Source organism: Muntiacus reevesi, chromosome 4 (genome assembly GCF_963930625.1).
Source record: "Muntiacus reevesi chromosome 4, mMunRee1.1, whole genome shotgun sequence".
Classification (NCBI taxonomy): Eukaryota; Metazoa; Chordata; class Mammalia; order Artiodactyla; family Cervidae; genus Muntiacus; species Muntiacus reevesi.
In genome coordinates this window covers 128,284,873-128,307,543 of record NC_089252.1, presented here as the reverse complement: position 1 = coordinate 128,307,543, position 22,671 = coordinate 128,284,873, and the positions used below count along the sequence as shown (strand labels likewise).

General features: G+C 39.3%; 1 protein-coding gene across 1 annotated transcript in view; it reads right to left on the bottom strand.

Moving 5' to 3' along the window:
- ACSS3 (acyl-CoA synthetase short chain family member 3) overlaps positions 1 to 22,438 on the bottom strand; it is a 162,395-nt gene extending 139,957 nt beyond the window's left edge. Inside the window, exon 1 of the mRNA XM_065934157.1 lies at positions 21,966 to 22,438. Within this exon, the coding sequence (XP_065790229.1) occupies positions 21,966 to 22,351 (386 nt within the window). The 5' untranslated portion in view covers positions 22,352 to 22,438. The remainder of the gene's footprint in view (positions 1 to 21,965) is intronic.
- Between the last annotated feature and the right edge of the window lie 233 nt (positions 22,439 to 22,671).

The following is a 22,671-nucleotide window of genomic DNA, read 5'->3' as shown; positions in this document are numbered from 1 at the left end:
AAATCCAATAGGTAAAGAATTTCAGCACACTATCCACAGAGGAAAAATATGATAATAGTCAATAAGCATAAAATGGTACTCAGTCTTACAAACATCAGAAAAATGAACATTAAAACAATAATGAGATGTCATTTTTCTACACTGAAAGTGAAAGTGAAGTCTCTCACTTGCGTCTGACTCTTTGCGACCCCATGAACTGTAGCCCACCAGGCTCCTCCATCATGGAATTTTCAAGGCCAGAGTACTGGAGTGGGTTGCTATTTCCTTCTCCAGGGGATCTTCCTGACCCAGGGATCTAACCTGGGGCTCCCGCATTGTGGGCAGATGCTTTACCATCTGAGCCAACTGGGATAAAAAATATAGTATACACATTGTTGGTGAGAGTAGAAAGAAACTGGCATTCTCACATAAAGTAGGTGAGCAAATAAATTACTTCAGCAATTTAGGAATATGCATACACACACATACACACACAATATACTTTTAACATAGCTATAGCAAGTTGCTTACATGTTCATCTCTGTGTTGCATAAAAGCACAAGGAGTCTAGAAAAATGAACAGGAAAATATTAACAGTGGTAAACTCTGTGTAAGAGAAAGTTGAGGGACAGAATGGAGAAGGGATAGTCTGTATTTTTATATGGCAAATACTTCCTGTGTTATTTAATTTTCATGAGCATGTATTTATATATTGAATAGGTGGTTTAAATACATTTAAATAACTTTAAATGCTTTGTCTAGATGGCTTTTCTCCTGACCTGACTGAATCATCAACTCTGTAATCAGCATAGCTACCATTAGTGAAAAATTTTATAATAAAAACATCCCTTTTGAATATTCTTCTGGTAAAAAAGAAGCACTTCTTACATATATGATAATGTCTAAACTCAGTTTGAAGAAACCAAAATTTGGGCCATAAAACCTTTGTTCTTTTTATTTTTTTTCACCAGAATTAACCTCAAGCAGCTGAAGAGTCAATAATAGCTAGATAGAACCTCCAAATCACATAGAGAGATCTGTCATAAATTTGTGGTCATTTTTCCTGCTGTCCACTATGATTTTGGCTGTCCTCATTCCAAGCACTCGTAGGACTGCACTTTCATATCCACTTGAAATGAAGTATGGCTCTGTGGCTTGCTGTGGCCCATGAAATGGCAACAGAGGTAATATACAGAGTCTTCAAGAGCAAATGCACGCTGACAACTTCTCCTTCTCCCTGCCACAAGGATACTGTCAGCCTATATCCCTGGGTTAGGATGGATGACAAGGAGCGTATCTCCTGGGTAACCCAAAACAAACCTGTAATATGAGTGAGATACACCTGGGCTATTTTAAAACACAGAGATTTGAGGGCTGTTTATTCCTGCAGGATGACTTAATCTATCCTGATACAAGTCTTAAGATCCATACACTTTCACAAATTCAAACTAGCTTTAAAAATTGTCCTATTTTATAATTTAAGAGCCAAAGGAAAGAATTCTAGGACAAATGAAATGGGAGGAATCTCAGCTAGTGTAATTCTGTAGCAGTCATGTTAGATTCCTTGAAAAGAAGTCAGAGATGAGCTATTATCCGTGTCTGAGCTCACAGAGGCGGGACTAAGGGGGACTCTGAAAAGTCCCCCTTTAGAAGGGGCGCTGGAAAGAAGAAACATCTTGAAATTCCTTCTAGATTTCCTGAAGATAATTTACTACTTTTATTTGCCTCTTCCACATCAACCCCTGCTAGCTTATATCTAGCATAAAATCTTAGACTTAGCTCTTCGAAAAAAATCTGCCTTGAGTTGTATTTTTCTTGTTTCTTCACTTCAGCTTACCCTGAATCTTCCCTGTCTTTCCTAATAGCTGATTCTAGCCAATGCTGTATCTGACTTCAGCTTTTTCATCATATGCATTAGACCGGAGTGTGTATTTGGCCTACAGAGTGGGCCAAGTTGGTGAATGTGGGTGGATATCTGAAATTTTTTTCAGAAGCAGGGAGCCTAACAAGTTCCATGGTCTTGATCTCTTGAAGCCAGAAAAAGCCAGTGGCAAATGTGTATATGATTCTTCTGTTTCCATCAGTTCTCATCACCACCAACCTTCCCTTGGTTGAAGGCTAACTTTTCCTTTTTAAGGATGTATTTATTAAGTCAATCTTCAAACATTACAAAAGGAAAAAGAAACTCTGACACTCAAAAAAATAAAAATCCTTGTTTCAGGAGGGGAAATTGATAGAAATTTATTCTGTGAATCTGATTATCCAGCAATGAAAAGTTAAATCAGTAAAGTCTAAAATGTTCCTCTCAATTCTACCACTGCCTCCCATGCCAAGAATAAAATTTAATAAAGCAATGCTTTTAACAGTGTGGCCTGTGAAACTCTTTCACAGACTGCCATATTTCAGATTCCATGAAATAACTATTGAAAGCTTCTTCCAGCAAAACCATATTTAGTGGTGACAACGTTGTAACCCTCTCTATATACTCAGCTGCTGATTTCTCTGCAAATTTTCATTACTAAATAACTGGAAAGTCTAACTTATAATTTACCTTCTGATATGAGCTTTCTTCCTTGGATCAAATTATAATTTCCTTCTTTGAAGATCTCCTATGTGGGTCTTCATTTCATCATAGTTTCAGGGGAAAAAAAGAAATTACAAGCTCTTTTTCAAAAATTAAATAAACCAGAAGCAACATACTGAAAACAATTTGATGATGGTGAATACATTTAGTTATCTGTATACTAAAATACTAAATCTATGAACTAAAATAATAATAAACATATAATCTTTATAATTAATAATTCATTATTTTACAAGAAGACTATAGCTGATTACAGTCTCCACTATTAACTATCTGTAATATTTTTAAAACATTTTTCTATTCAACAAATTTAACAATAAACAATTTCTTGTTGATTAGCTGAGACTGTGAAGGAAGGGGAAAAAATATAACTGGGTACATCTCTACTCTGAAAGGCAGACTAATTTGCAATAACTATAATAAGAAGCAAAATGTGGCAAATTTCCTGGGAGAAGTACAAACTAAGTATGATGAAAGCAGAGCAAAAAGAGATTAATTCCAACTAGGATATGTGTAAGGAGTGGTGGATGTTGAAATGAATGTAGTAAGCCTGGGCTTTAAAGTCAAAAGACCAGAGTTCAAATCTCAGACATGCCATTTACAAGTTGCATGGATGCAGACAAATTAACATATTTAGGTCTTTCTTCAATCACCTATGAAACTAGAAAAATACAATGAAAACCAACTACGTAGCCCTTACTCTGTATCAACATAATACTATGAGCACTTAATACAAATTAATTTATTTAATTCTCCCAAAAATTTTCCATGTATACTGATATCCTCTTTTTGCAGATGAGGAAACTGAGGTACACAGAACTTATGTGGCCTATGTCAGGTCCATAGTAGAGTCCAACAAACTGGAACTGGATGTCGGGATGTCACACTCTGGATCACAAACACTATTCTATGTGGATGAGTTAATGTGAGAGAAATCTAAATCCACCATCAGCACAATTTTATACACATTTCATTGACCCCTTTCAATAACCCTATGAGGTGATTACCATCACTACATACATTGACAAATGATGATCTGACCTCTGAATTATGAAAGAACAGTTCTGTGGCAATGGTACAATGAACTGCAGAACACAAGGAGAGGGAACTGATGAGATTTTTTGCAGTAATCAACTATTGTGATGATAAAGATGGAAAGGAAGGAGAGATCTGAGAAATACAGAAGAATGAAAAGAAAATGTTTTAGGAAGAGAAACCAGGGCTCAAGAAGGGTCAGCAAATTCTGGCCACATGCCAGATCTGGCCCACCACTTCTTTCTATAAATAAAACTTTGTTGAAACACAGTCACACTTAGTTGTTTATATATTTTCTGTAGCTGCTTTTGCTTGACAACAGCAGAATTAAGTGGTTACAATGGCACCTATCTGGCGTGAAAAGCCAAATATTTACCATTTTGCCCCTTAAAGAAAAATTCTGCCAGTCTTTACTCCAGAGAAGCCCTGTCCAACAGAAATTTCTGTGATAATGGAACTGTACTATATCTCCACTGCTCAACAGAATAGCCACCTGCCACAAGTGGATGACTAAATTTAAACTAATTAAAACACAAATTTAAAATGTAGTTCCTCAGTCACACTCACCTCCTTTCAAATACTCAATAGTCATATTAGCCATGTAAATTACATTTTATTTAATTCTAATTAAACTAAACTTAAATTTCAGTAACCACATGTGGCTATAGGCTACCATCCTGGACAACACAGCCATGCGGAATTTCAGGGGTAGAGATGGTCCCGGGTCAAACACTAAAGAGAGATCAAACAAGCTAAGGACTTCAAGTCAATACGTAGAATTAAGCAACAAATTGACACTGATGGATTTTTGGAAGAGGAATCTGGGTCGAGTGATGAGGCCTGAGGTCACCTTTCAGTGGACGCAGGAGTTTAAGGGAAAAGGACTTGGAAAACAGACAACAGGGCAAGGCATTATGACATGAAGAGAAGTTTCTCTTTATTTATGCCGATCTTTCAGCTGGATTTTATTAAAAGAGAAGGGTAGAACGTGAAGGTAGCTGAGAGAAGGACTGAACGCTAGTGGAAATACTGTTTGTTTTTTAATGGCATTGGCAAGTGGGAAAGTGAAAAACAGGGCAAAGATCAGGTTCTGTTTTACAAGTGCATCAGTGCTGCGGAAGGAAGAGACGTGTGTTTGGGCTGGGAGCATGACAACAGCTAAGGCAAGAAAGACCAGGCCTTGTAAGCCTTGAATACCTTGTTAAGGAAGGGGAGGTCTTTTAAAGGGAATGCCCTGGTTCAGAAAGGGATTTCACGTCACACTGGGAGGCAAACAAGGAAAGATAATCAGTGAGGATCTATTGACTAGCCCAGAAAATCACAGGAAGTAAAAAAAAAAAAAAAGTGGGGGAAGTGTAGAAACAAATCAAAGGAGCTTGAAGTAGGAAGAAGGGTGTATCAAAGAAAACTGAGGTTTTATCATTTCTGGGTATCAGGTTTATGTTCTCTTTAAGGGAGACCTGAAATAAAAAAGAAAAATAAATACTTTTGAAGTAAGAGAGGGAATAGCATTTTGTTAATTGCCAATAATGGGCCAGGTTCTGAGTTTGGTCATTTGAACTGACTTTGGTAAAGCATTTAATCCATGCGCTATCCCTTGAGAAAGACAATATTATATCTATCTTACAGATGAGAAATTAGGCTTAAAGAGGTCAAAAAACTTCCCAGAATTATCAAACTAACACATCACAGACTAGAACCCAGTACTTTCCAACGCCAGGGAAAATGTGATGAATTTCCAATCTTCCATGTCTGTGTGCTAATTTGAGTAATTTTTGTACCCTCACTAGACACCATTTCCTATGGGCACAGGCCATGTGCTAGCTCATTAATGGCATATTGCAAATGCTCAATTATTATTTTTAAATTAATGCTGCAAGTGTAAATGAATGTATATTGAAATAGCACCCTTCTGACACATTAACACAAATAAGAATAAGGGTCCCATGAGGTAACTGCTCAGCAAAAACAATGGCTAGCTCAAAAGACTGCTATTGGACACAGAGAAGGCTTTAAGCATTTTTAAGAGGGCATCATATTGCTTTTCTCACACTGTGACATCTCATCTAAGTTACAGGTACTTGGTCTTGGACAGTATCAACTGACTGTTCCAGGAAACCCTCCAAATTGGGTAATTGCTTACTTGGGACAGCATAATAACCTCATGCTCATTTAACCACTAGGGATATTGTGTTTGTAAAGGAAGCTGGAAAGCACATCTCTCTATAGGACAGTATTCTAACACAGAAACCTAACATAGAGTGAGAGGTGCTCTTTAGCCCTACTGATAATTTCCACACTAGTAAATACACTCAGAACCTGGCCTCAGCCTACCAGCTTTCACCACAGACTGTCCCATCTCAGCATGAAAGGACATGAAATAATGATCTGCACCCCCGCCAGATCATCTCGGATTAAAACAGAGAGAACTGCCAGTGGTGAGAAATGCAGCCAACAGGAAAAAGAGTAAGAAGAAAGGCTTTCAAGAAATCAATACCTGTTATCTGAACTGGATCCACTGTCAATAGACAGAAAAGGCATGAATGAGTGATCCTAAAGAGCCCGAGGTTGTGAGTCATGCCTGGCAGCGAAATTCAAAGCAGAAGATGAGGACACAATTTTATCTCATTTGCTTTATTTTTATTCTAGAGGAAATGCAGGAAAAATGAAGAATTGAAGCAAAAGGGAGTAGGATTCAATGCAGTTCAAAAAAGGAAAAGCTAAAATCATAATTAAGTAAAGTTAAAGGTCAAATGTAAAAGATCAAGACATTTAAATTTCAAAGCATAAATTTATTAAAATCTAAATATAATCCTCAATATATATATATTTAAAAGTACATTCTAAAGGAAAGTTAACTTTATCAGTCAGCCCTTTTCAAAAGAACTACTTAGGGCACTCAGGAGCAGTGGTCCTCAGTCAACCAACTCAGAAACAGATCATGATGAGCTCATGAGGAACAGAACTCCAACTCAGAGCAGGTTCCTGGAAAACCAGGCCTACAGACAAGGATGCGCATGAAGACCTTAAGCAGGTAACCCTGAAATCTCCGAACCATCCAGAGAATCAGAGGGGGCAGAAGAGGGTGCACACTCTCCAGTGCCAACCTGTATCTGCTGGAAGAAAGAAAAGACGCCTTTTAGCATTTAATGCTGATGACAGTGATGATGACGTGATAAAGAAAGAACAAAAAGGAAAGGGAAAAAATAAAGGAGAGAGCAACCATGCAAGGGAAGAAAAAGCCAATTTGATGACATGGTATTATTTTGCTCTGGATAGGGAGACATGAGAAGAACAGAGGGGGAAAAGAGAGGATTGAAACTAATGTGCTCTAAACCTGAGGACTTCAGGACTGTGTATTTTTTCTACGTTCACACTATGTCTTCATCGTGCTATCCATTTCTTTCTCACTGTAACTCAGGCAGAATGACACTGCAATGTTCTAAGGAAATTGTCCTCTAGAGTTGAGGCTCCCAGAAGGCAGACACATTTATTAACTCATTCTACACACTTAGCTCATGTCCGCAGAGAAATGGTCTATACAAGCTCTTATTAAAGAGGAAGAATACAATGAATCATTTTAGAATGTCTAAAAAGAATTTTCTCTTCCCATTGAGACTTCTAAATTATTCTGAGATTGTTTCTATAAAGACTATGTAATTGGGGGAGATACACAGGGAGCATCAATTTTGTTTTATTTCTTAAAATAAAATGAGCTGAAACAAATGTGACACAATGTTAAGATCTTAAAACACCCAAAGTTCAGTCCACTAAATTATTATCTTTATTGATTCTCTAAATATTTCATAAGAAAAAAGGTTTTGGAGCCTTACTCACAATATTTATTAATATTTTTGGAGAAAAATTTTGACAATATATATCAGAAAGCATATAATTCCTCTTTGACTCAGAAATCTAAGAAATCATCTTCAAGAAGGAAGGAAAGAAACAGAGACAGATGGACAGTCAGACACAGAGACAGAGAGATCTTTGGAATGTTGTTTCCAAAGTAGAAAGTATTCTTGCAAGTAAAGAGAAACCACCTAAAAATCAACAGGAAGGGATTGTGAAAAAAAATAATTTTACATTCATCCAATATGTTTAAATATTCTGCATACATTAAAATCATGCAAGAGAAGAACAGCTGCTGCTGCTGCTAAGTCGCTTCAGTCATGTCCGACTCTGTGCGACCCCCTAGACGGCAGCCCACCAGGCTCCCCCATCCCTGGGATTCTCCAGGCAAGAACACTGGAGTGGGTTGCCATTTCCTTCTCCAATGCATGAAAGTGAAAAGTGAAAGTGAAGTCGCTCGGTCCTGTCCGACTCTTCCCGACCCCATAGACTGCAGCCCACCAGGCTCCTCCATCCATGGGATTTTCCAGGCAAGAGGACTGGAGTGGGGTGCCACTGCCTTCTCCAATAGAAGAACAGAGGTATGAAAAAAAGCATAACTTACTCCAACTGGGAAAATAAGCTATCAAACAATATGAACAATATAGTTCTATAATTCTATCTTTTGATAATTCTATTTTTCTGTAAGAAAAACAGTAGAGATCTAGAGAGTCAAACAAACTGACAAACAGAAATAGATAATAGATTTTTAAAAAGCACAACACATACAAAAAAACAGAAACTGGTGAATCTGAATAAGTTGGTTAGTCAAGTTAATTGTATTGAACCAATGTCAATTTTGTTTTGATAATTCACTATAGTCATGTAAGGTGCTACCACTGGAAGAAGCTAAGTGGTGGGTATAAATGACTATTTTTGCAACTTCGTACTATTGTTGCAACTTATTAGGAGTCTATAATTATTCCAAAACAAAAATTTAAAAAGAAAATGAAAGACTGAAAGGAAATACACCAACTATACCAAGATATAAATGACATTAGATATTGAACTATAATTGATATTCCATCTATTCTGGCTTTCCTGAGTTTACACAATTAAAATATAAAGTAACACTGCATCTATCTGGGAAAAAAAAGCATAAACCTAAATTTCAATCAGAATTACTTTTGAATAAGAAATGCAAATGAAAAGTAATTCAAAATCTATGTCTCAAACCAAGGTTTTTGGATGATAAAATCTCTGCTCTTTTAGTTAAACCCCACTAAATCTCTTCCAAATTTCCACCTTCACTCTCGTCAAAACAACCTTACCACACAGCCAGAAACTAAAGCCAACTCAACCAACCAGATACCATTGAGTGTAAATTAAAACATTAAGAAAAGTAGACAAAATTTTTATTGCCTTTTTCCCTAGTCTTATCCTCAAAATAATCTAACAACAAGGTCACAAACTATGTCTTTGCTCTATCCTTGCCAATTCCCTCACTGTCTACATATAATATCATAAACATTTTCCATTCACATTTCGTTAATTTGAAACTTGAATGCAGTGCAGCCTGCTCAATTATCCAAGAGTTCATTACCTAGCTGATGCTAACCAAGCCCATTATTTCTCTTTATCCTGTTCGTGTTACTTGTCTTTCCCTCACTTTCCTGGGTGTTAGCACTTCTAGCAGAAAATAAGAAGCTGCACAAAGGAATAAAATCAAAATTGGTTGATTATTTTATGGATCAAAGGATTTATTAGTTAGAAAATGGCCACAGTTCACCATAATGTGAGCCTGTATATTCTACTTACTCACACCTCAATGGTCAAAGGTAATTCAGAGTAGACTTGATTGCAAAATAAAGCAAATTTTATTACCCGTATTTTCAGGAAATAACTAGATAGTCCATATCACTCATGATTACTCTCCTTTTATTAAATAGGAAAATGAAAGCTATCTTATTACAAGCAAAAACACTTTTTTCCTTTGATGTATGAAATCACTCCTCAAAGTTATAGTCTACTTGGAATGCAGCACCTGGAATACTACCTGGCCTATATGAGCATTCAGCAAGCATTTAATGAGTGAACAATAGAAAGAAAGAAAGGGTAAATGAAGGAACAAACAGATTTAGAATGAATAAGTTCTAGAGCCAAAAAAAACTCCACTTTTATAGCAGGTCAGCAAACATATAAGTGTGTGTGCATGTGTGTGTGTGTGTGTGTGTGTATGTATGCACCTGACATGTTTTTAATCTGTTAACGTTGGTATTACGAGGATAAAATAGGATTAACTGGAGATGAAATATGACACAATAAGAAGCTGAAGTCTAACAGATCTCGTTTTTCATACCAGATCTGCCACCTGCTTTCTAAGTGAATATGAGCAAGTTACTTAACTTTCTCTAAATTCTTCTTTAAGAACACATGCTCTTGAGAAGTTAAAACACTATGGTAAGGAATATTACTGGGGCTATTCTTACTGTAATAATATATATTTGTATTCTTTAATGCTTTAACACACTCACAAACACACTCACATATGTGTATGCACACAGATTCAAGCAAGTACTGAAGTATTTAAGATGCCCTTCACCCATTTCACCTGCATCCAACTCCCTCTCCTCTGACAACCACCAGTCTGTTCTCAGCATCTGTGAGCCTGGTTTTTGTTCTGTTTTGTTGTTTGTTGTGGGTCTTAGAATTTACATATAAATAAGATCAGGGCTTCCCTGGTAGCTTAGTGGTCAATAATACCTGCAATGCAGGAGACATGGGTTTGATCTCTGGGCCAGGAAGATCCTCTGGAGGAGGAAATGGCTACCCAGTTCAAATACTCTTGCCTGGGAAATCCCATGGACAGAGGAGCCCGATGGGCTACAGTTCATGGGGTCTCAAAGAGTCAGACGTGATTTGGTGACTAAACAACATAAGTAAGATCATATGGTATTTGTCTTTTATTACTTTTAAACAGTGAGTTTTCTTTCATTTATCTGCTAATGTGTTTACTAAATAAGGTGACAAAGCATGACAATCTGGTAAAATGACATTGATACAACTCTTAAACCTGAAGTAGTTTGACAGACATATACAAAGTCAGCTGCATTCCACCGTGGAGACAACGAAGATGTCTGAGGCCTGAACCCTGCCCTTCTGTCACCTAGCTGAGATCTTTTAAGTTATTGCTAGAAGAAAAGTATCAGTGGAGTATGCGCTTATATAGTGGATGTATAGTGACTAAATGCAAATGGGAATTGAGCATTCTTTGCCAAACTAGCTTAAAGGGAAATAAGATTCAAGGTGATAGGTTTTTTAGGAAAGAACCATTTACCAAGAAGACAGGTACAAGCTGACTCTGGGAAACTAGTGAAGATTTAAATTCCACTAAAATGAGAGAAGAAAATGGAAGACACATAGAAACATAGATGGCAAATGAGAGAAAGGAAGTTACATCTCTGATTAATATTTTTTTTTAATTCAAAAGTTGCTCTCATTCCTTTGTACTTTCCAGGTACAGTCATGTGACAATCAGGCAAAAGAAGTTTTAAAGAGTGTAGTCACAACCCATTACAGAAATTGGGCTCCTACAGTGTGACCCAATGGGCGTGAAAAATTAAGTCTACCACTATATTACAAGTCATTTACTCTCTCTGTCCTTCAGTTTACACAGTCATAAAAACGCATTATAATTATACGTATCTCATAGGGAGTCAGAAGGATTCAAAGTATACGTGCAGTATTAGCATAGAGTCTGACCCAGCAAAGGTGCTCCATAGTGACCTCTGTTGTATTGCCAAGATTGTTATTACTGTTATTATCATTACTGAAACTCATTCATCAGTCTTAAAGAAGGAATAACTCAGTCATGTGCTATAGAACAATCATGTATATTTTCTTCTCAATCTATTACAGACTCTTCAAATATTGCTGTGGCTCATCCCTTAGACACTCAAAGGAAGATTTAACATTTTTAGATCATTTGTTCCCTAAAGTTTGAAAACACCTATGGAATAACACAGGTTAGTGAGAGAGCCCACAGTTTATGGTCCTTGTACTGGATTTCAAAAATAAGATACTCATGTTAGAAATAAGGGAGATGGATGCAATATGATTCCTTGAGAAAAAACTCATCTCTGCACTTAACATATGTTATGTGTCAAGGTCTGTCTACCTGCATTAGGATCAAGATGAAAAGCAATGGAAACAAAACAGCAAAAAATACTATACTTGAAGGCATTTTAAAAAAGTAATCAAAACAAACAACTTCCATAATTACAAACATGTAACAAGTCCTATTATTTTTTCCTGAGAACTTGGAGGAAAGGAAATTTTTCAAGTACTCATAATTAGATGAATTAATTAGGCTATTTATTACCATGTTCTCATAAAAATAATGTTAAAGCACACTACAAGCAACGAGTAATAATATGGTCATTATAGATTTTCCTTAAGACAGAAAACCAACATAGCCTTCTTAAGAGAAGGGATTAATATTGCTTTCCACTATTCAGGAAGCATTTCTAAAGTAGGTAACAATTAATATAAAGTCCCTCTCCCACCACTTTTGGGACTGTTGTATACATTTTATATATTTTACAGAAAACATGCAGTTTATTTTTTCAAAGAATATCAGTCTATCATTCTAAATAAAATAGAGATATTTTCCAAATGTTTCTGAGATATAAATCTAGATTTTTAAAGTTGCTTTTAGCGGTTTTAGTGGAGAAGGGGTAAGAAAAGAAAAAGAAAGCTGAAATTAACTAAGACCATTATGATGGAGACAATAGAACGCAGTGTATATTTAGAGTACAGACCCTGAGTTCAACCTGTACTGTGCTGAGTTATGCTGCTGTGTTCAGTCGTGTCCGACCCTCTGAGACCCACGGACTATGGCCCACCAGGCTCCCCCGTCCCTGGGATGCTCCAGGCAAGAACACTGGAGTGGGCTGCCATTTCCTTCTCCAGTGCATGCAAGTGAAAAGTGAAAGTGAAGTTGCTCAGTCGTGTCTGACTCTTAGCAACCCCATGGACTGCAGCCCACCAGGCTCCTCCGTCCATGGGATTTCCCAGGCAAGAGGACTGGGGCGGGGTGCCATTGCCTTCTCCACAAATTCAGACTGCCTGTGTTCAAATCCTAGATCTGCTACCTATTAGTTTTACACGTTTAGGCAAGTTTTCTTAAACTCTCTGTATGTTCATTTCCATACACACTAAATAATAGTAAAAGACCCCCTACCTCACCAGGGTTGTTAGAAACATTAAATAAATTCAAGTACTTAGTATTCTATCTGACTCAGAGCACAGATACCGTAAGGCTAGCTGTTTTCACGATATGCTGGACACTTTCATTCAAAAAGTTCTATGTTATTATTATATGTTGTTAGTATATACATTAATGATTTCACAATCAATAAAATAGGCTGGATTACACACAGTAACAATAGGGAACACTCAATAACTTGAAACAATGTTTATTTCTCACTCATGCACCCTTGATGAGGCTTCAAGTGGACTCCCCAAAGAACCATCACCTACGCATTTGCTCGGTTCCCCAGGCTATACGTGCTTCCACAGTGGCTCTGAGAGGCAGGGAGAACTAGGGGTTGAAGCACAGCCGCTAATGGTTTCACAGGAAGAAACACGCCTTTCTCTGGTTGCTTTGAAAGTGAAAGTGAAGTCGCTAAGTCATGTCCAACTCTTTGGGACCCCGTGGACTGTAACATACCACCTACCAGGCTCCTCCGACCATGGGACTCTCCAGGCAAGAGTACTGGAGTGGGTTGCCATCTCCTTCTCCAGGAGGTCTTCCCAACCCAGGGGTCGAACCCAGGTCTCCCACACTGGAGGCAGACGCTTTAACCTCTGAGTCACCAGGGAAACCCTGGTTGCTTCAGCCAAAGCTAATCACATAACCATCCCAGGAGGGGAAGCCGGACCCTCTGGTGGGCTCGAAAGTAGAGAACAGACACCGCTGAACAGCGATCCTCATCACGGTCCACATTTCGGTACAGTACACTGCTCAAGGATTGGGGACCTAAGTTTTTTTTTTTTGGGGGGGGGTGGTTACCTAAGTTTTAACTCAGAAGTCAATGTGTTTTTCTCCACTAATAACACTCCTCAACACTTTTTCCCCTACCCATATTTTTACCCAAGGGGAAAATGATAGCATAGTGTACAAATTTGCATCAGTAACAGTGGTAAACTGCATTCAGCCTTGGTTAAGCAGGAAGAGTTGGGAGCAAGGCAATGTCAGGGCATTTGTGGCTTAGAAAAGCACTTAGGTCACAAGTGAGAATCAGTGAAACTGAAAATTTTAAAAAGTGTGGAGAGAAAGCAAAGTGAGATTAGTGCAAAAGTAGACTTTTCTAAGTTCCAGTGCTTTCACTTATCGTTATTTTAGCAAACAGTCAATAATAATGATTTTATGTCCCTTTGGCTACTAAATTCTTTTTATCATTTTATTGTACTACTTTTTTTGCACAGATATCTATATTGATCATGTCTACAGAGCATTCTTCCTTTTCCCTTAATCTTCCCAACTAATGTCCTTTGGGAGAGACAACTCAAAAATTATACTTGGGAAGTGTTGCTATTCTAACATCAAAACCTGGAGAAGGTATTCCTCCTGTCGAGAGTTATCTCTTGTTAGGTCTTAAGTCAAGACCTACAGACTTTAGATGCTTTTATCCCACTTAGAGCAACTAATATTTTAAATCAGTAAAATTCACTACTTACCTAAAAGTTATAAATCAAACTCTGTCCTCTAACATAGTTACCTGATCTGTTTTCAGCTATTCTAAGACTTTCAGCTGGATGATTTCAAACTGGAAATTCTTAAACTTCAATTTTCCTAGATAAGAATAATACTTCTCCTTCCTATGCATTGCCCCTTACCTCATTTGGCCATAATGCCAGCAAAAGTACATATAATTCATACTTTCTATAAGTTCTCTAACCACATGGTTTACATAAAGAATATAAGTTTGTCAGATGTGTTTTCTAAAACTGTAAAGAGGTTATTACATTCACATACATTATCACAAATATTCATTAGCCTCCCACATGTTTCTCTCAGAAATTTCACACAATAGAAAGAAATGATTCCACCTTCACAGAGTCACTGCTTAAGTGGAAATTCTTTAAAAAAAAAATAAAAAAAGAAGAAGAAGAAGAAGGAGAAGAAGAACAAGGAAGGATGCGGGGAAGAAGGGGAGGGGAAGGGGAAAATGAGGAGAAAAAGGAGTTGGAGGGGGAAAAGGAGAAGAAGAGAAAAATAACTTCAACTACTGGATTTTTTTCTCAACTAATAGTATATGGCATGGACAAAGAAAAAGTAAGCCACCTTCCAGGAGGTACTAACAGTGTGGACTTTACCCCACCCTTGGTAGAAGACTGGTCACAGCTGATTGAATTTCCATTGTTCATTGATTGTGCCATTTGTCAGGCAATCCATCCTTGCTTATGTAATCGCAGCATTCCAGTAGTTCACTCTGTTCTGTCCTGAACTTTCAGCAGCATGACAGACTGAGAAAATTAGATATAGCATAGCACGAAGCTGTTGACCTTCAGAATATAAAATAAAGCCCATCTTTTTAAATTGGTCTTTCTCGATGAGTCTATCTGAGGGAAAGTATTGCTAACAGGCCATTTTTCATGCTTACCATGTACCCTCATAAAATATTTTTTCATTTATAAAAAATGATAATTTAAAATTTAAATGTATCTGTACTGTGCACAATATTATGAATAAATTCATTTCATTTAGAGTTTGTCAGAGGGGATACCTTTTTTTCATCCCAAGATAAAACTCTCACCTTTCAACTAGAAGTAAATACACTTTTAATAATATCTGATAAATATGAAGGAAATTTTAGAGAAAAGAAAGAGAGGGAGGGAGGCTGAATTTCCAAGACAGTTTAATGTGGCTAATTGTTTGCCAAAGAATCAAAATTCAGTGGAGGAATAAATTACTTTCTGATTATATAAAATCCACATTATATTTTCCTTATTTGTTTTCCTTTGAAAGAATGTCAAACTCAGAAAAGTTGCAAGTAAAAGATAAAGAACTTTTTTCCCTCTGAACCACTTACTGACAGGTCTGAAACCCCAGAATAATTTAACAAATCAACAAATATTAGTTCTTTCATCTTTTCTTTTTTAACTGTCTCTTTATCTTCCCTGTCAAACTCACCATCAAATGCTTAGATATCTAGCTCACTAGAATCTCTGCAATACATAACAAGAACATGTAAATCTGTTAAGTAGCTTTTTATTCCATCTTTTAGACTTTTCCATTTTGTTTTTTCCATGAACTTCTGGCATCTAAAGAAAACAACAGATAAGAAACCACACAAAGTTCAACTTGTAAAAACAAGGAGTAATGTTAATGAGGAATAGGTTTCAAAATAAGCAAAATTCCCTTCATTCCTATTTCACAGATTTCTTCACTTCTTCCTTTAAACAAGAGATTCTCTTAAAGGGTGAGGTGGGGAAAGGAAAGATAATGAGGAAATTTCTTTCCAGGTAACCCAGACTCCTCCAAATGCTGGCATCTCTCCTCCCTTCCTGTCACTGTCCAATATGTCCCTGGACTGGTTTTGCCTACCACCAGTTCCCTCTGTATTTTGGGATCCTGGTTTTGGCCTTGACCTCTCCATTGACATCACATTATTAAAAATCACTGAAGATTTCTGCGTCAAAACTGTTATCTTTCAATCCTCAATAGCTTCAAAACATCTCTAGAGCCCTTGATCACTATTGACCTTCCCTATTTTTATCTCTTCTCTCCCTCTTACTCCATGGCACCAAAATATTCTGCTTTTCCTTATCCTACTTCTCTGAACAAGCCTCATCCACTCTCACACTCTTTCATCCCCCCTCTTCTATTTATCTTCCCAGTTCAGTTTTTAGTATTTTGTTCATTCTCTCTCTCTCTAAATTGCTCTCTCTCTACCCCCCGCCCCACTCAACATTTACTAAGCTTTAGCTCTCATGCCTTTACAAATTTCAGTCAAATCTATAATCCTACAAGCCCTTGCCAAGTCTTCAAGTCATTATCTTTAATTCACAATCAATTCCTCCACCTGGGTATCTGAGTCAAATTCTCAGGTTTATCATAACTTCTTTACTTCCCTACACCCCACCTGGTGATCCTTACGTCTAACTTCACCTGGGACAGCAGTCACTCGGTTCCAGCCAAGTGTTACCAGGCGAAAATGCTGACCAAGCCCTGACAGTTAATCTGCTTTTTTTTTCCAAAAGAAGCCCCCCCAGCTTGAATCATTAAAGGAAATTTAAATTTTAGATGAAATCCTCCAATGTTTAAACACTGACAAATACTTCAAAAACAACTACTTCAGACAAACAAAAACCCAGCACCTAGGTCACACAAAACCTATCTGCGGGCTTACAGAGAGGTTGTGACTTACAGCCTAAAAAGTGAATGCAAATGTCTGAGCTTGCTATTCCAAGCCTTCCAAAACCATCCTGAAACTACCTTCTGGAGTACCTGTAACTCCAAAATAACCACTACAAGCCAACTGATCTGCTATTCATTCTGACCTACAAGTATATTTGGTTCTTTCTCTCCTCTATGCCTCTGTCGTGTTTGGTTTGCACACAGAAGTTTTTCTTTTGCACACAAAAAGTGTTTTTCTTTCTCTCTAAATCCTACTTTAAGATTGAGTCCAAATGCTACCATTTCTCTGAAGACTTTCTGGTCCACACTAGCTTCTGGGAATCTCTCTTCCAGATTTCAAAAACATCAGTAACTAGTACTGTGTGTCAGGTACAGTCCTAGACAGTTTACAACTCCCACCCACCTCCATAATCCTAAGAAATTGATACTATCGTTACTCTTATTTCACCAATACGGATATTGAAGCCTATCCAAAGCAAGTGGCAGAGCTGGGATTGAACTCAAACATTTCTTGTTCCAGTGCAGAAAGAAGAGTAGGAAGTTCAAGTTTTGATCATCCACTATGTGACCTGTTTTGTGCCAGGAAAAAAAATTTAAATCCTTAACATGACTCACCAGATCATTCACAATATGGCTTTCTATGTCTGTTTCTTAATTATTACCTGCCAAGTTAGCCTTCTTTCAGTTCCTAGAACTTACTGAGCTACTTCATACCTCATGACCTCTTCATGTGCTGTTCTCTTTGTCTGGAATGTTCTTTCCTCCTTCTGAGTCTAATCCCTACACATTGTGATCTCAGTTTAACCATCATTTCTTCAAGACTCCCACCACGATCCTTCCAGAAAAGATTATGGTAAATCCCCTTATTATTTCATAGCACTTACTACAACTCTAAAGGAATAGTTTTGTAATAATTTACTGTATGTTTCCCATCTCTTTCATCATTTTCTTTGTCCTATACACACAATGAGTGAATAATTGACATCTTTAACACTTATAAGCCATTTTAAGACAACAACCTTTACCTCACAGCTAGTCAGAAACTGAGATCTTGCATGTTAAAAAAAGTACCTACACAATTTCCATTGTAGATATGTTAACCAAGCAGAAATCCTTTTCCAATCATCTGCATTTAGATTTTTGTTAGCTTATAGTCACTGTTAACACATACTAAATTCTAAATCAAACAGTATGTGAGAGTCTAATCATTGAATGTTGTTTAAATAAAAATAAACTAAAACAGGACTGTGATGTTTCCAGAGAAAGGGATAATTAATGACCCAGACTGAAAAAATTAATCACAATGTATAATGCAAAAGTGAATTGCCTAATTCTTCAGAGAGGGATAGCTGGATTTCAATTTCAGGAAAGGCAGTAGGATGTCTAATTCATCAGGAGAAAACAACCAAAACATCCATTCTGTGGTTCCAGGATTAGAGAATTTCTAGGGGTTCTAATTGCTTCACCGTATATTCAGTTCTCCACTGAAGTCTCTGTAATAGAGACTTTATTCTCCCCAAAGCTAGGTGTCAACAGTGTGAGTTAACCAACAAACCATGAGGAAAGGTAATTCTTCACATGTTCCTAAAGCACCTACATGTAATTTGTTTTTCAAAGATCTCAGAGATTAAAGTCCCAGAAATATATTTTACAGGGCTATTCACTACAATGGAAGGTCCCTAATGTATCGCCCTCAAAGATTTCTATTCCATGCTCATACTACTGCGTGTGTAAACTACTATTGGGTAGTTTATGCCACTGTGAAAGCTAATATGCACTGCTATTTATGTGTTGGGGCTTTTGGTAGGCCTGCAGATTTAGAGGGGAGTCTGCTTCCACGAAGAATAAACAGACAAGTGTATAATGAGGAAGAATCCGTCTCACCTCTGGAAAACCATGGGTCTTCAGAGGTCTTGACTACACACCTATGTCAGCTCCACCTCAAAGGGAACAGCTAGCTGTAGCAACCCTTCCTCATTTTACTTAAGGACTGGTGGTCAACATCTCCCTTCCCCGGATCCCAGCTTCAAAAAGAAGTAAGCAAAGCACCTTCACATCAGATTGTGCCTGTATCCACTTGCCACCTCCCAAGACATGCAGAATCAAAAATCAGCAAGTCCATGTATCCTATTACCTGTCACTTTTTAAATTCATATGTCTGTTCTGCCCTAGAACAGAGGGATATAAAGGGGCGAGGGGGTGGGGCAGGGTGGACATTTGCCCTGACCTTGAGTTTACCTTTTGGTGATTGCAGCCATGAAATTAAAAGACGCTTACTCCTTGGAAGGAAAGTTATGACCAACCTAGACAGCATATTAAAAAGCAGAGACATTACTTTGCCCACAAAGGTCTGTCTAGTCAAGGCTATGGTTTTTCCAGTGGTCATGTATGGATGTGAGAGTTGGACTGTGAATAAAGCTGAGCACTGAAGAACTGATGCTTTTGGACTATGGTGTTGGAGAAGACTCTTGAGAGTCCCTTGGACTGCAAGGAGATCCAACCAGTCCATCCTAAAGGAGATCAGTCCTGGGTGTTCATTGGAAAGACTGATGCTGAAGCTGAAACTCCAATATTTTGGCCACCTGATGTGAAGAGTTGACTCATTGGAAAAGACCCTGATGCTGGGAGGGATTGGGGGCAGGAGGAGAAGGTGACGACAGAGGATGAGATGGCTGGATGGCATCACTGACTCGATGGACATGAGTTTGAGTAATCTCCAGGAGTTGGTGATGGACAGGGAGGCCTGGGGTGCTGTGATTCATGGGGTCGCAAAGAGTCGGACATGACTGAGCGACTGAACTGAACTGAGTTTACCTTTGCAGAAAAATGTTAACCAACAAAGAATATCTGCAAATAGGATTCAGATTAAAAACATTTTTTGAATGGAGTTTCAGATTGGACGGATGGTCTCCTATGTCTACCTGCCTCTCCAACTCTGCTCTGCCAACCAAACTTCTCAGTAAGATTGAATCACACTGCTAAAACAAATACAGACTCAAAGACTTATCTGTTATTCACTTTGATCTGTTGGGCTGCTATAAAACAGGTAGAGCCACGTGATTCCACGAGTACAAAGATGAAGAATTCAGATACAGTATTATCAAATACTGTGACCTACAATGTACTGAATTTTTGAAAATACATACAAGGACCCTTTGGCAAAATACCTCTTTAAAAGCAGACATTTTGTGCAAACAATTTTTTAAAATTCCAGCAAGCAACTAGAAATTAAGAAGAGAGAAAACATAGAGGGAAAACCTCTAGATCTTAAAGGTTGATTTGATGGACATTTTGAGTTCCACATTGTTTGTTCTCCCTTGAGTCCTCCCCAACTTCAATTAAGCCTCTAGAAACCTGTTCTTTGCATCGCCACTGCCACTACTTTAGGTCTGGCCCTCATTGGTTTTTACTTGGAGTATCCCAGTGATTTCTTGAGTTTTCTGCACAGTTTTATGGGACGGTGGTCCCATAAATAATTTCTGTTCCATACTTTTTGACAGATATATGGACACAGAACTTTGAGAACACATTCTTAGGTGAGACAATCATCTCTGTGTTTTGATCTTCTCAGATCTAGCGAGATTTCCTGCTCTTAAATAACTGTGGAATGAGAGGGCAAAGATAGCTATTCTTACTCTAACATTTATAGGGTCTATTTCTTTTGAGACTTGGTCTTAATCCTTTACTAAATTAATCTTACTAGTTACACATTTATATATGACAAAACTGAAGAACAGAGAGATTTAGCAACTTCCCTATGAACACACAGCCAGTAACTGTAAAGAGCCAGAACTCAAACACAAACTTCTGGCCCCAGAGACCAGGCTGTTAACCATCATGACCCCTCCCCACCCCCCTTGCCACATGCATATCAAGTGCTTGATTCGCTGACGTACATAAGAGAGGATCAATCAAACACTATTGGAAAACTTGAGCTGGATGGGGAAATGTGCTAGACTCTAAAGGTAAACCCATGTAAACAGCTCCGAACAATCAAAAGGGGACAGAGATGGTGGGGACAGAGAACAAGTCTCTGGTCGAGAGGTCATTCTCCCTTCCAGATTCCTACTCTCAACAAGAAGACATTCATCACATGCAAACCTGACCATCTCATTCTCCCATTTCACTGCTGGGGACTTGGAAACGGTAGTGGGAAACCCCACTGCAGTGTTCTGCAGACTCTTCTAGAGAAAACCTCTCTCTCTCAGGGCTGGCTGAGGAAAGCAATTACATTCTTAAGGGCTAGGCACATGGCCCAAAGAGCAGCCATAACTCTCCAGTCCTCCTGTGTGATTCACCCTTAAGAATCTGACAAGTTTGGCATTTATTCTACAAATGTATCTTTTGTTTGTTGTAACACAAAAACAGTATTTATAACTACTTACAATGGCAACTCTAAAAGAAAAAAAAAAAAACCTTTATTCCTACCACGATTTCTAGCATCTCCTAGGCAGATGTACTGCGTGTTCTCTCTGGAATACACTGCAGCTTCATATACAGGATAGGGCTGTGGACCGGATCCCACCTACTTGGCGTGATGCATAAATCCTTTCCCAAATCAACCCCTGACTCACCAGTCCCCTTTCCCACCAACACAATTCTTCGCAGCCACATCAACAGTCAAATTTCAACCTGTGTTCTATGTCCTGGACTTTAATAACTGGGACCTTGTCAACTTTGAGAGGACATATCCACTTTTCCAATCTCTAGGTGTGATCTTACTGAAGTCTTTCACCCACTCTCTTCCTCCTCACAGGGTGAGGATACTTAGAAACTCCCTTAATTCTTCACTTTGCTTGCACCTGTTGCGGTGGCTGCTTCCCTTTCTAGACGGTGGGTCTCCGGAGGGCTGGCTCATGCTCAACTAAGCAGAGCCTGGACATACAGGTAAATTCTTGTTCGTAGCAACCAGGGTTTTCACCCTAGGTAACCGAATCGCTCAAGACAAGGCAAGAGAGCTTGACTATGAAGTTGAAATTAAACACGGATTTAAAAGGTGTGATCACACCTCCAGTCTCATCCTCTTTTCCCAAAAGAACTCCAGGCTCCGATGCAGGGGACGTGGAGCCTGGACGCCCAAAAGAGCCGGGGGTGGGCTCAGGAGTCACTCACCAACTGGTGGAAGGCGAATGTCTGTTCTCCAGCGTCTTGGTCCAGGGCTTGTACCAGCTGATCTGCTCCGCGGCTTTGCCCCAGAACCTCTCGGGGTCGGTCACCGAGGCCGCGAAGTGGGTCTTGTACTCGCCGCCGCCCGAGGACAGCGCCCCGCAGCCCCGGCCCCCGAGAGCGCCCCGCGGGCCGGGGGCCACGTACGCCCGGCGGGCCGGGCCGGCTCCGCGCGCGGGAGAGGACACGGGCAGGGACCCGCCGAGGCCCCCCGCGCCGGTGACTTTGCGACACTGCAGCCAAGACGGCTTCATCGCTGCCGACGGGGTCGCCCCTTCCTCCCCCAAGTCCTTGCAGGCTCCGCCGCGCGCCGCCCTTAACGCACCACCCATGGGGCGCTCGCGACTTCCTGGGGCCCCAAGCAGAGCAGGCGGGAGGCGGGAGAAAACCCCGAGGTGTGCCCAGAGCCCTGGGACTTTGGAAGGCACCACCAGAGTCGCCGGGAAAAACCGACCTGGAGCGGCGGGGGGAAGCCCCAGGCTGGAAAGGGGGCGCGGAGCCGGGGACGGGTGGGGGTCCCCGCGTCCCGGCGGCAAAACCGGCGCGTCCGCAGCCCCGCGATTCCGCCGGGAGGGCGCCCTGCCCCGACACCCGAGAGCCCCTAAGGCGAGCACCCGTCGGCCCAGTGCCGCCGGCTTTCCAACAAACAAGT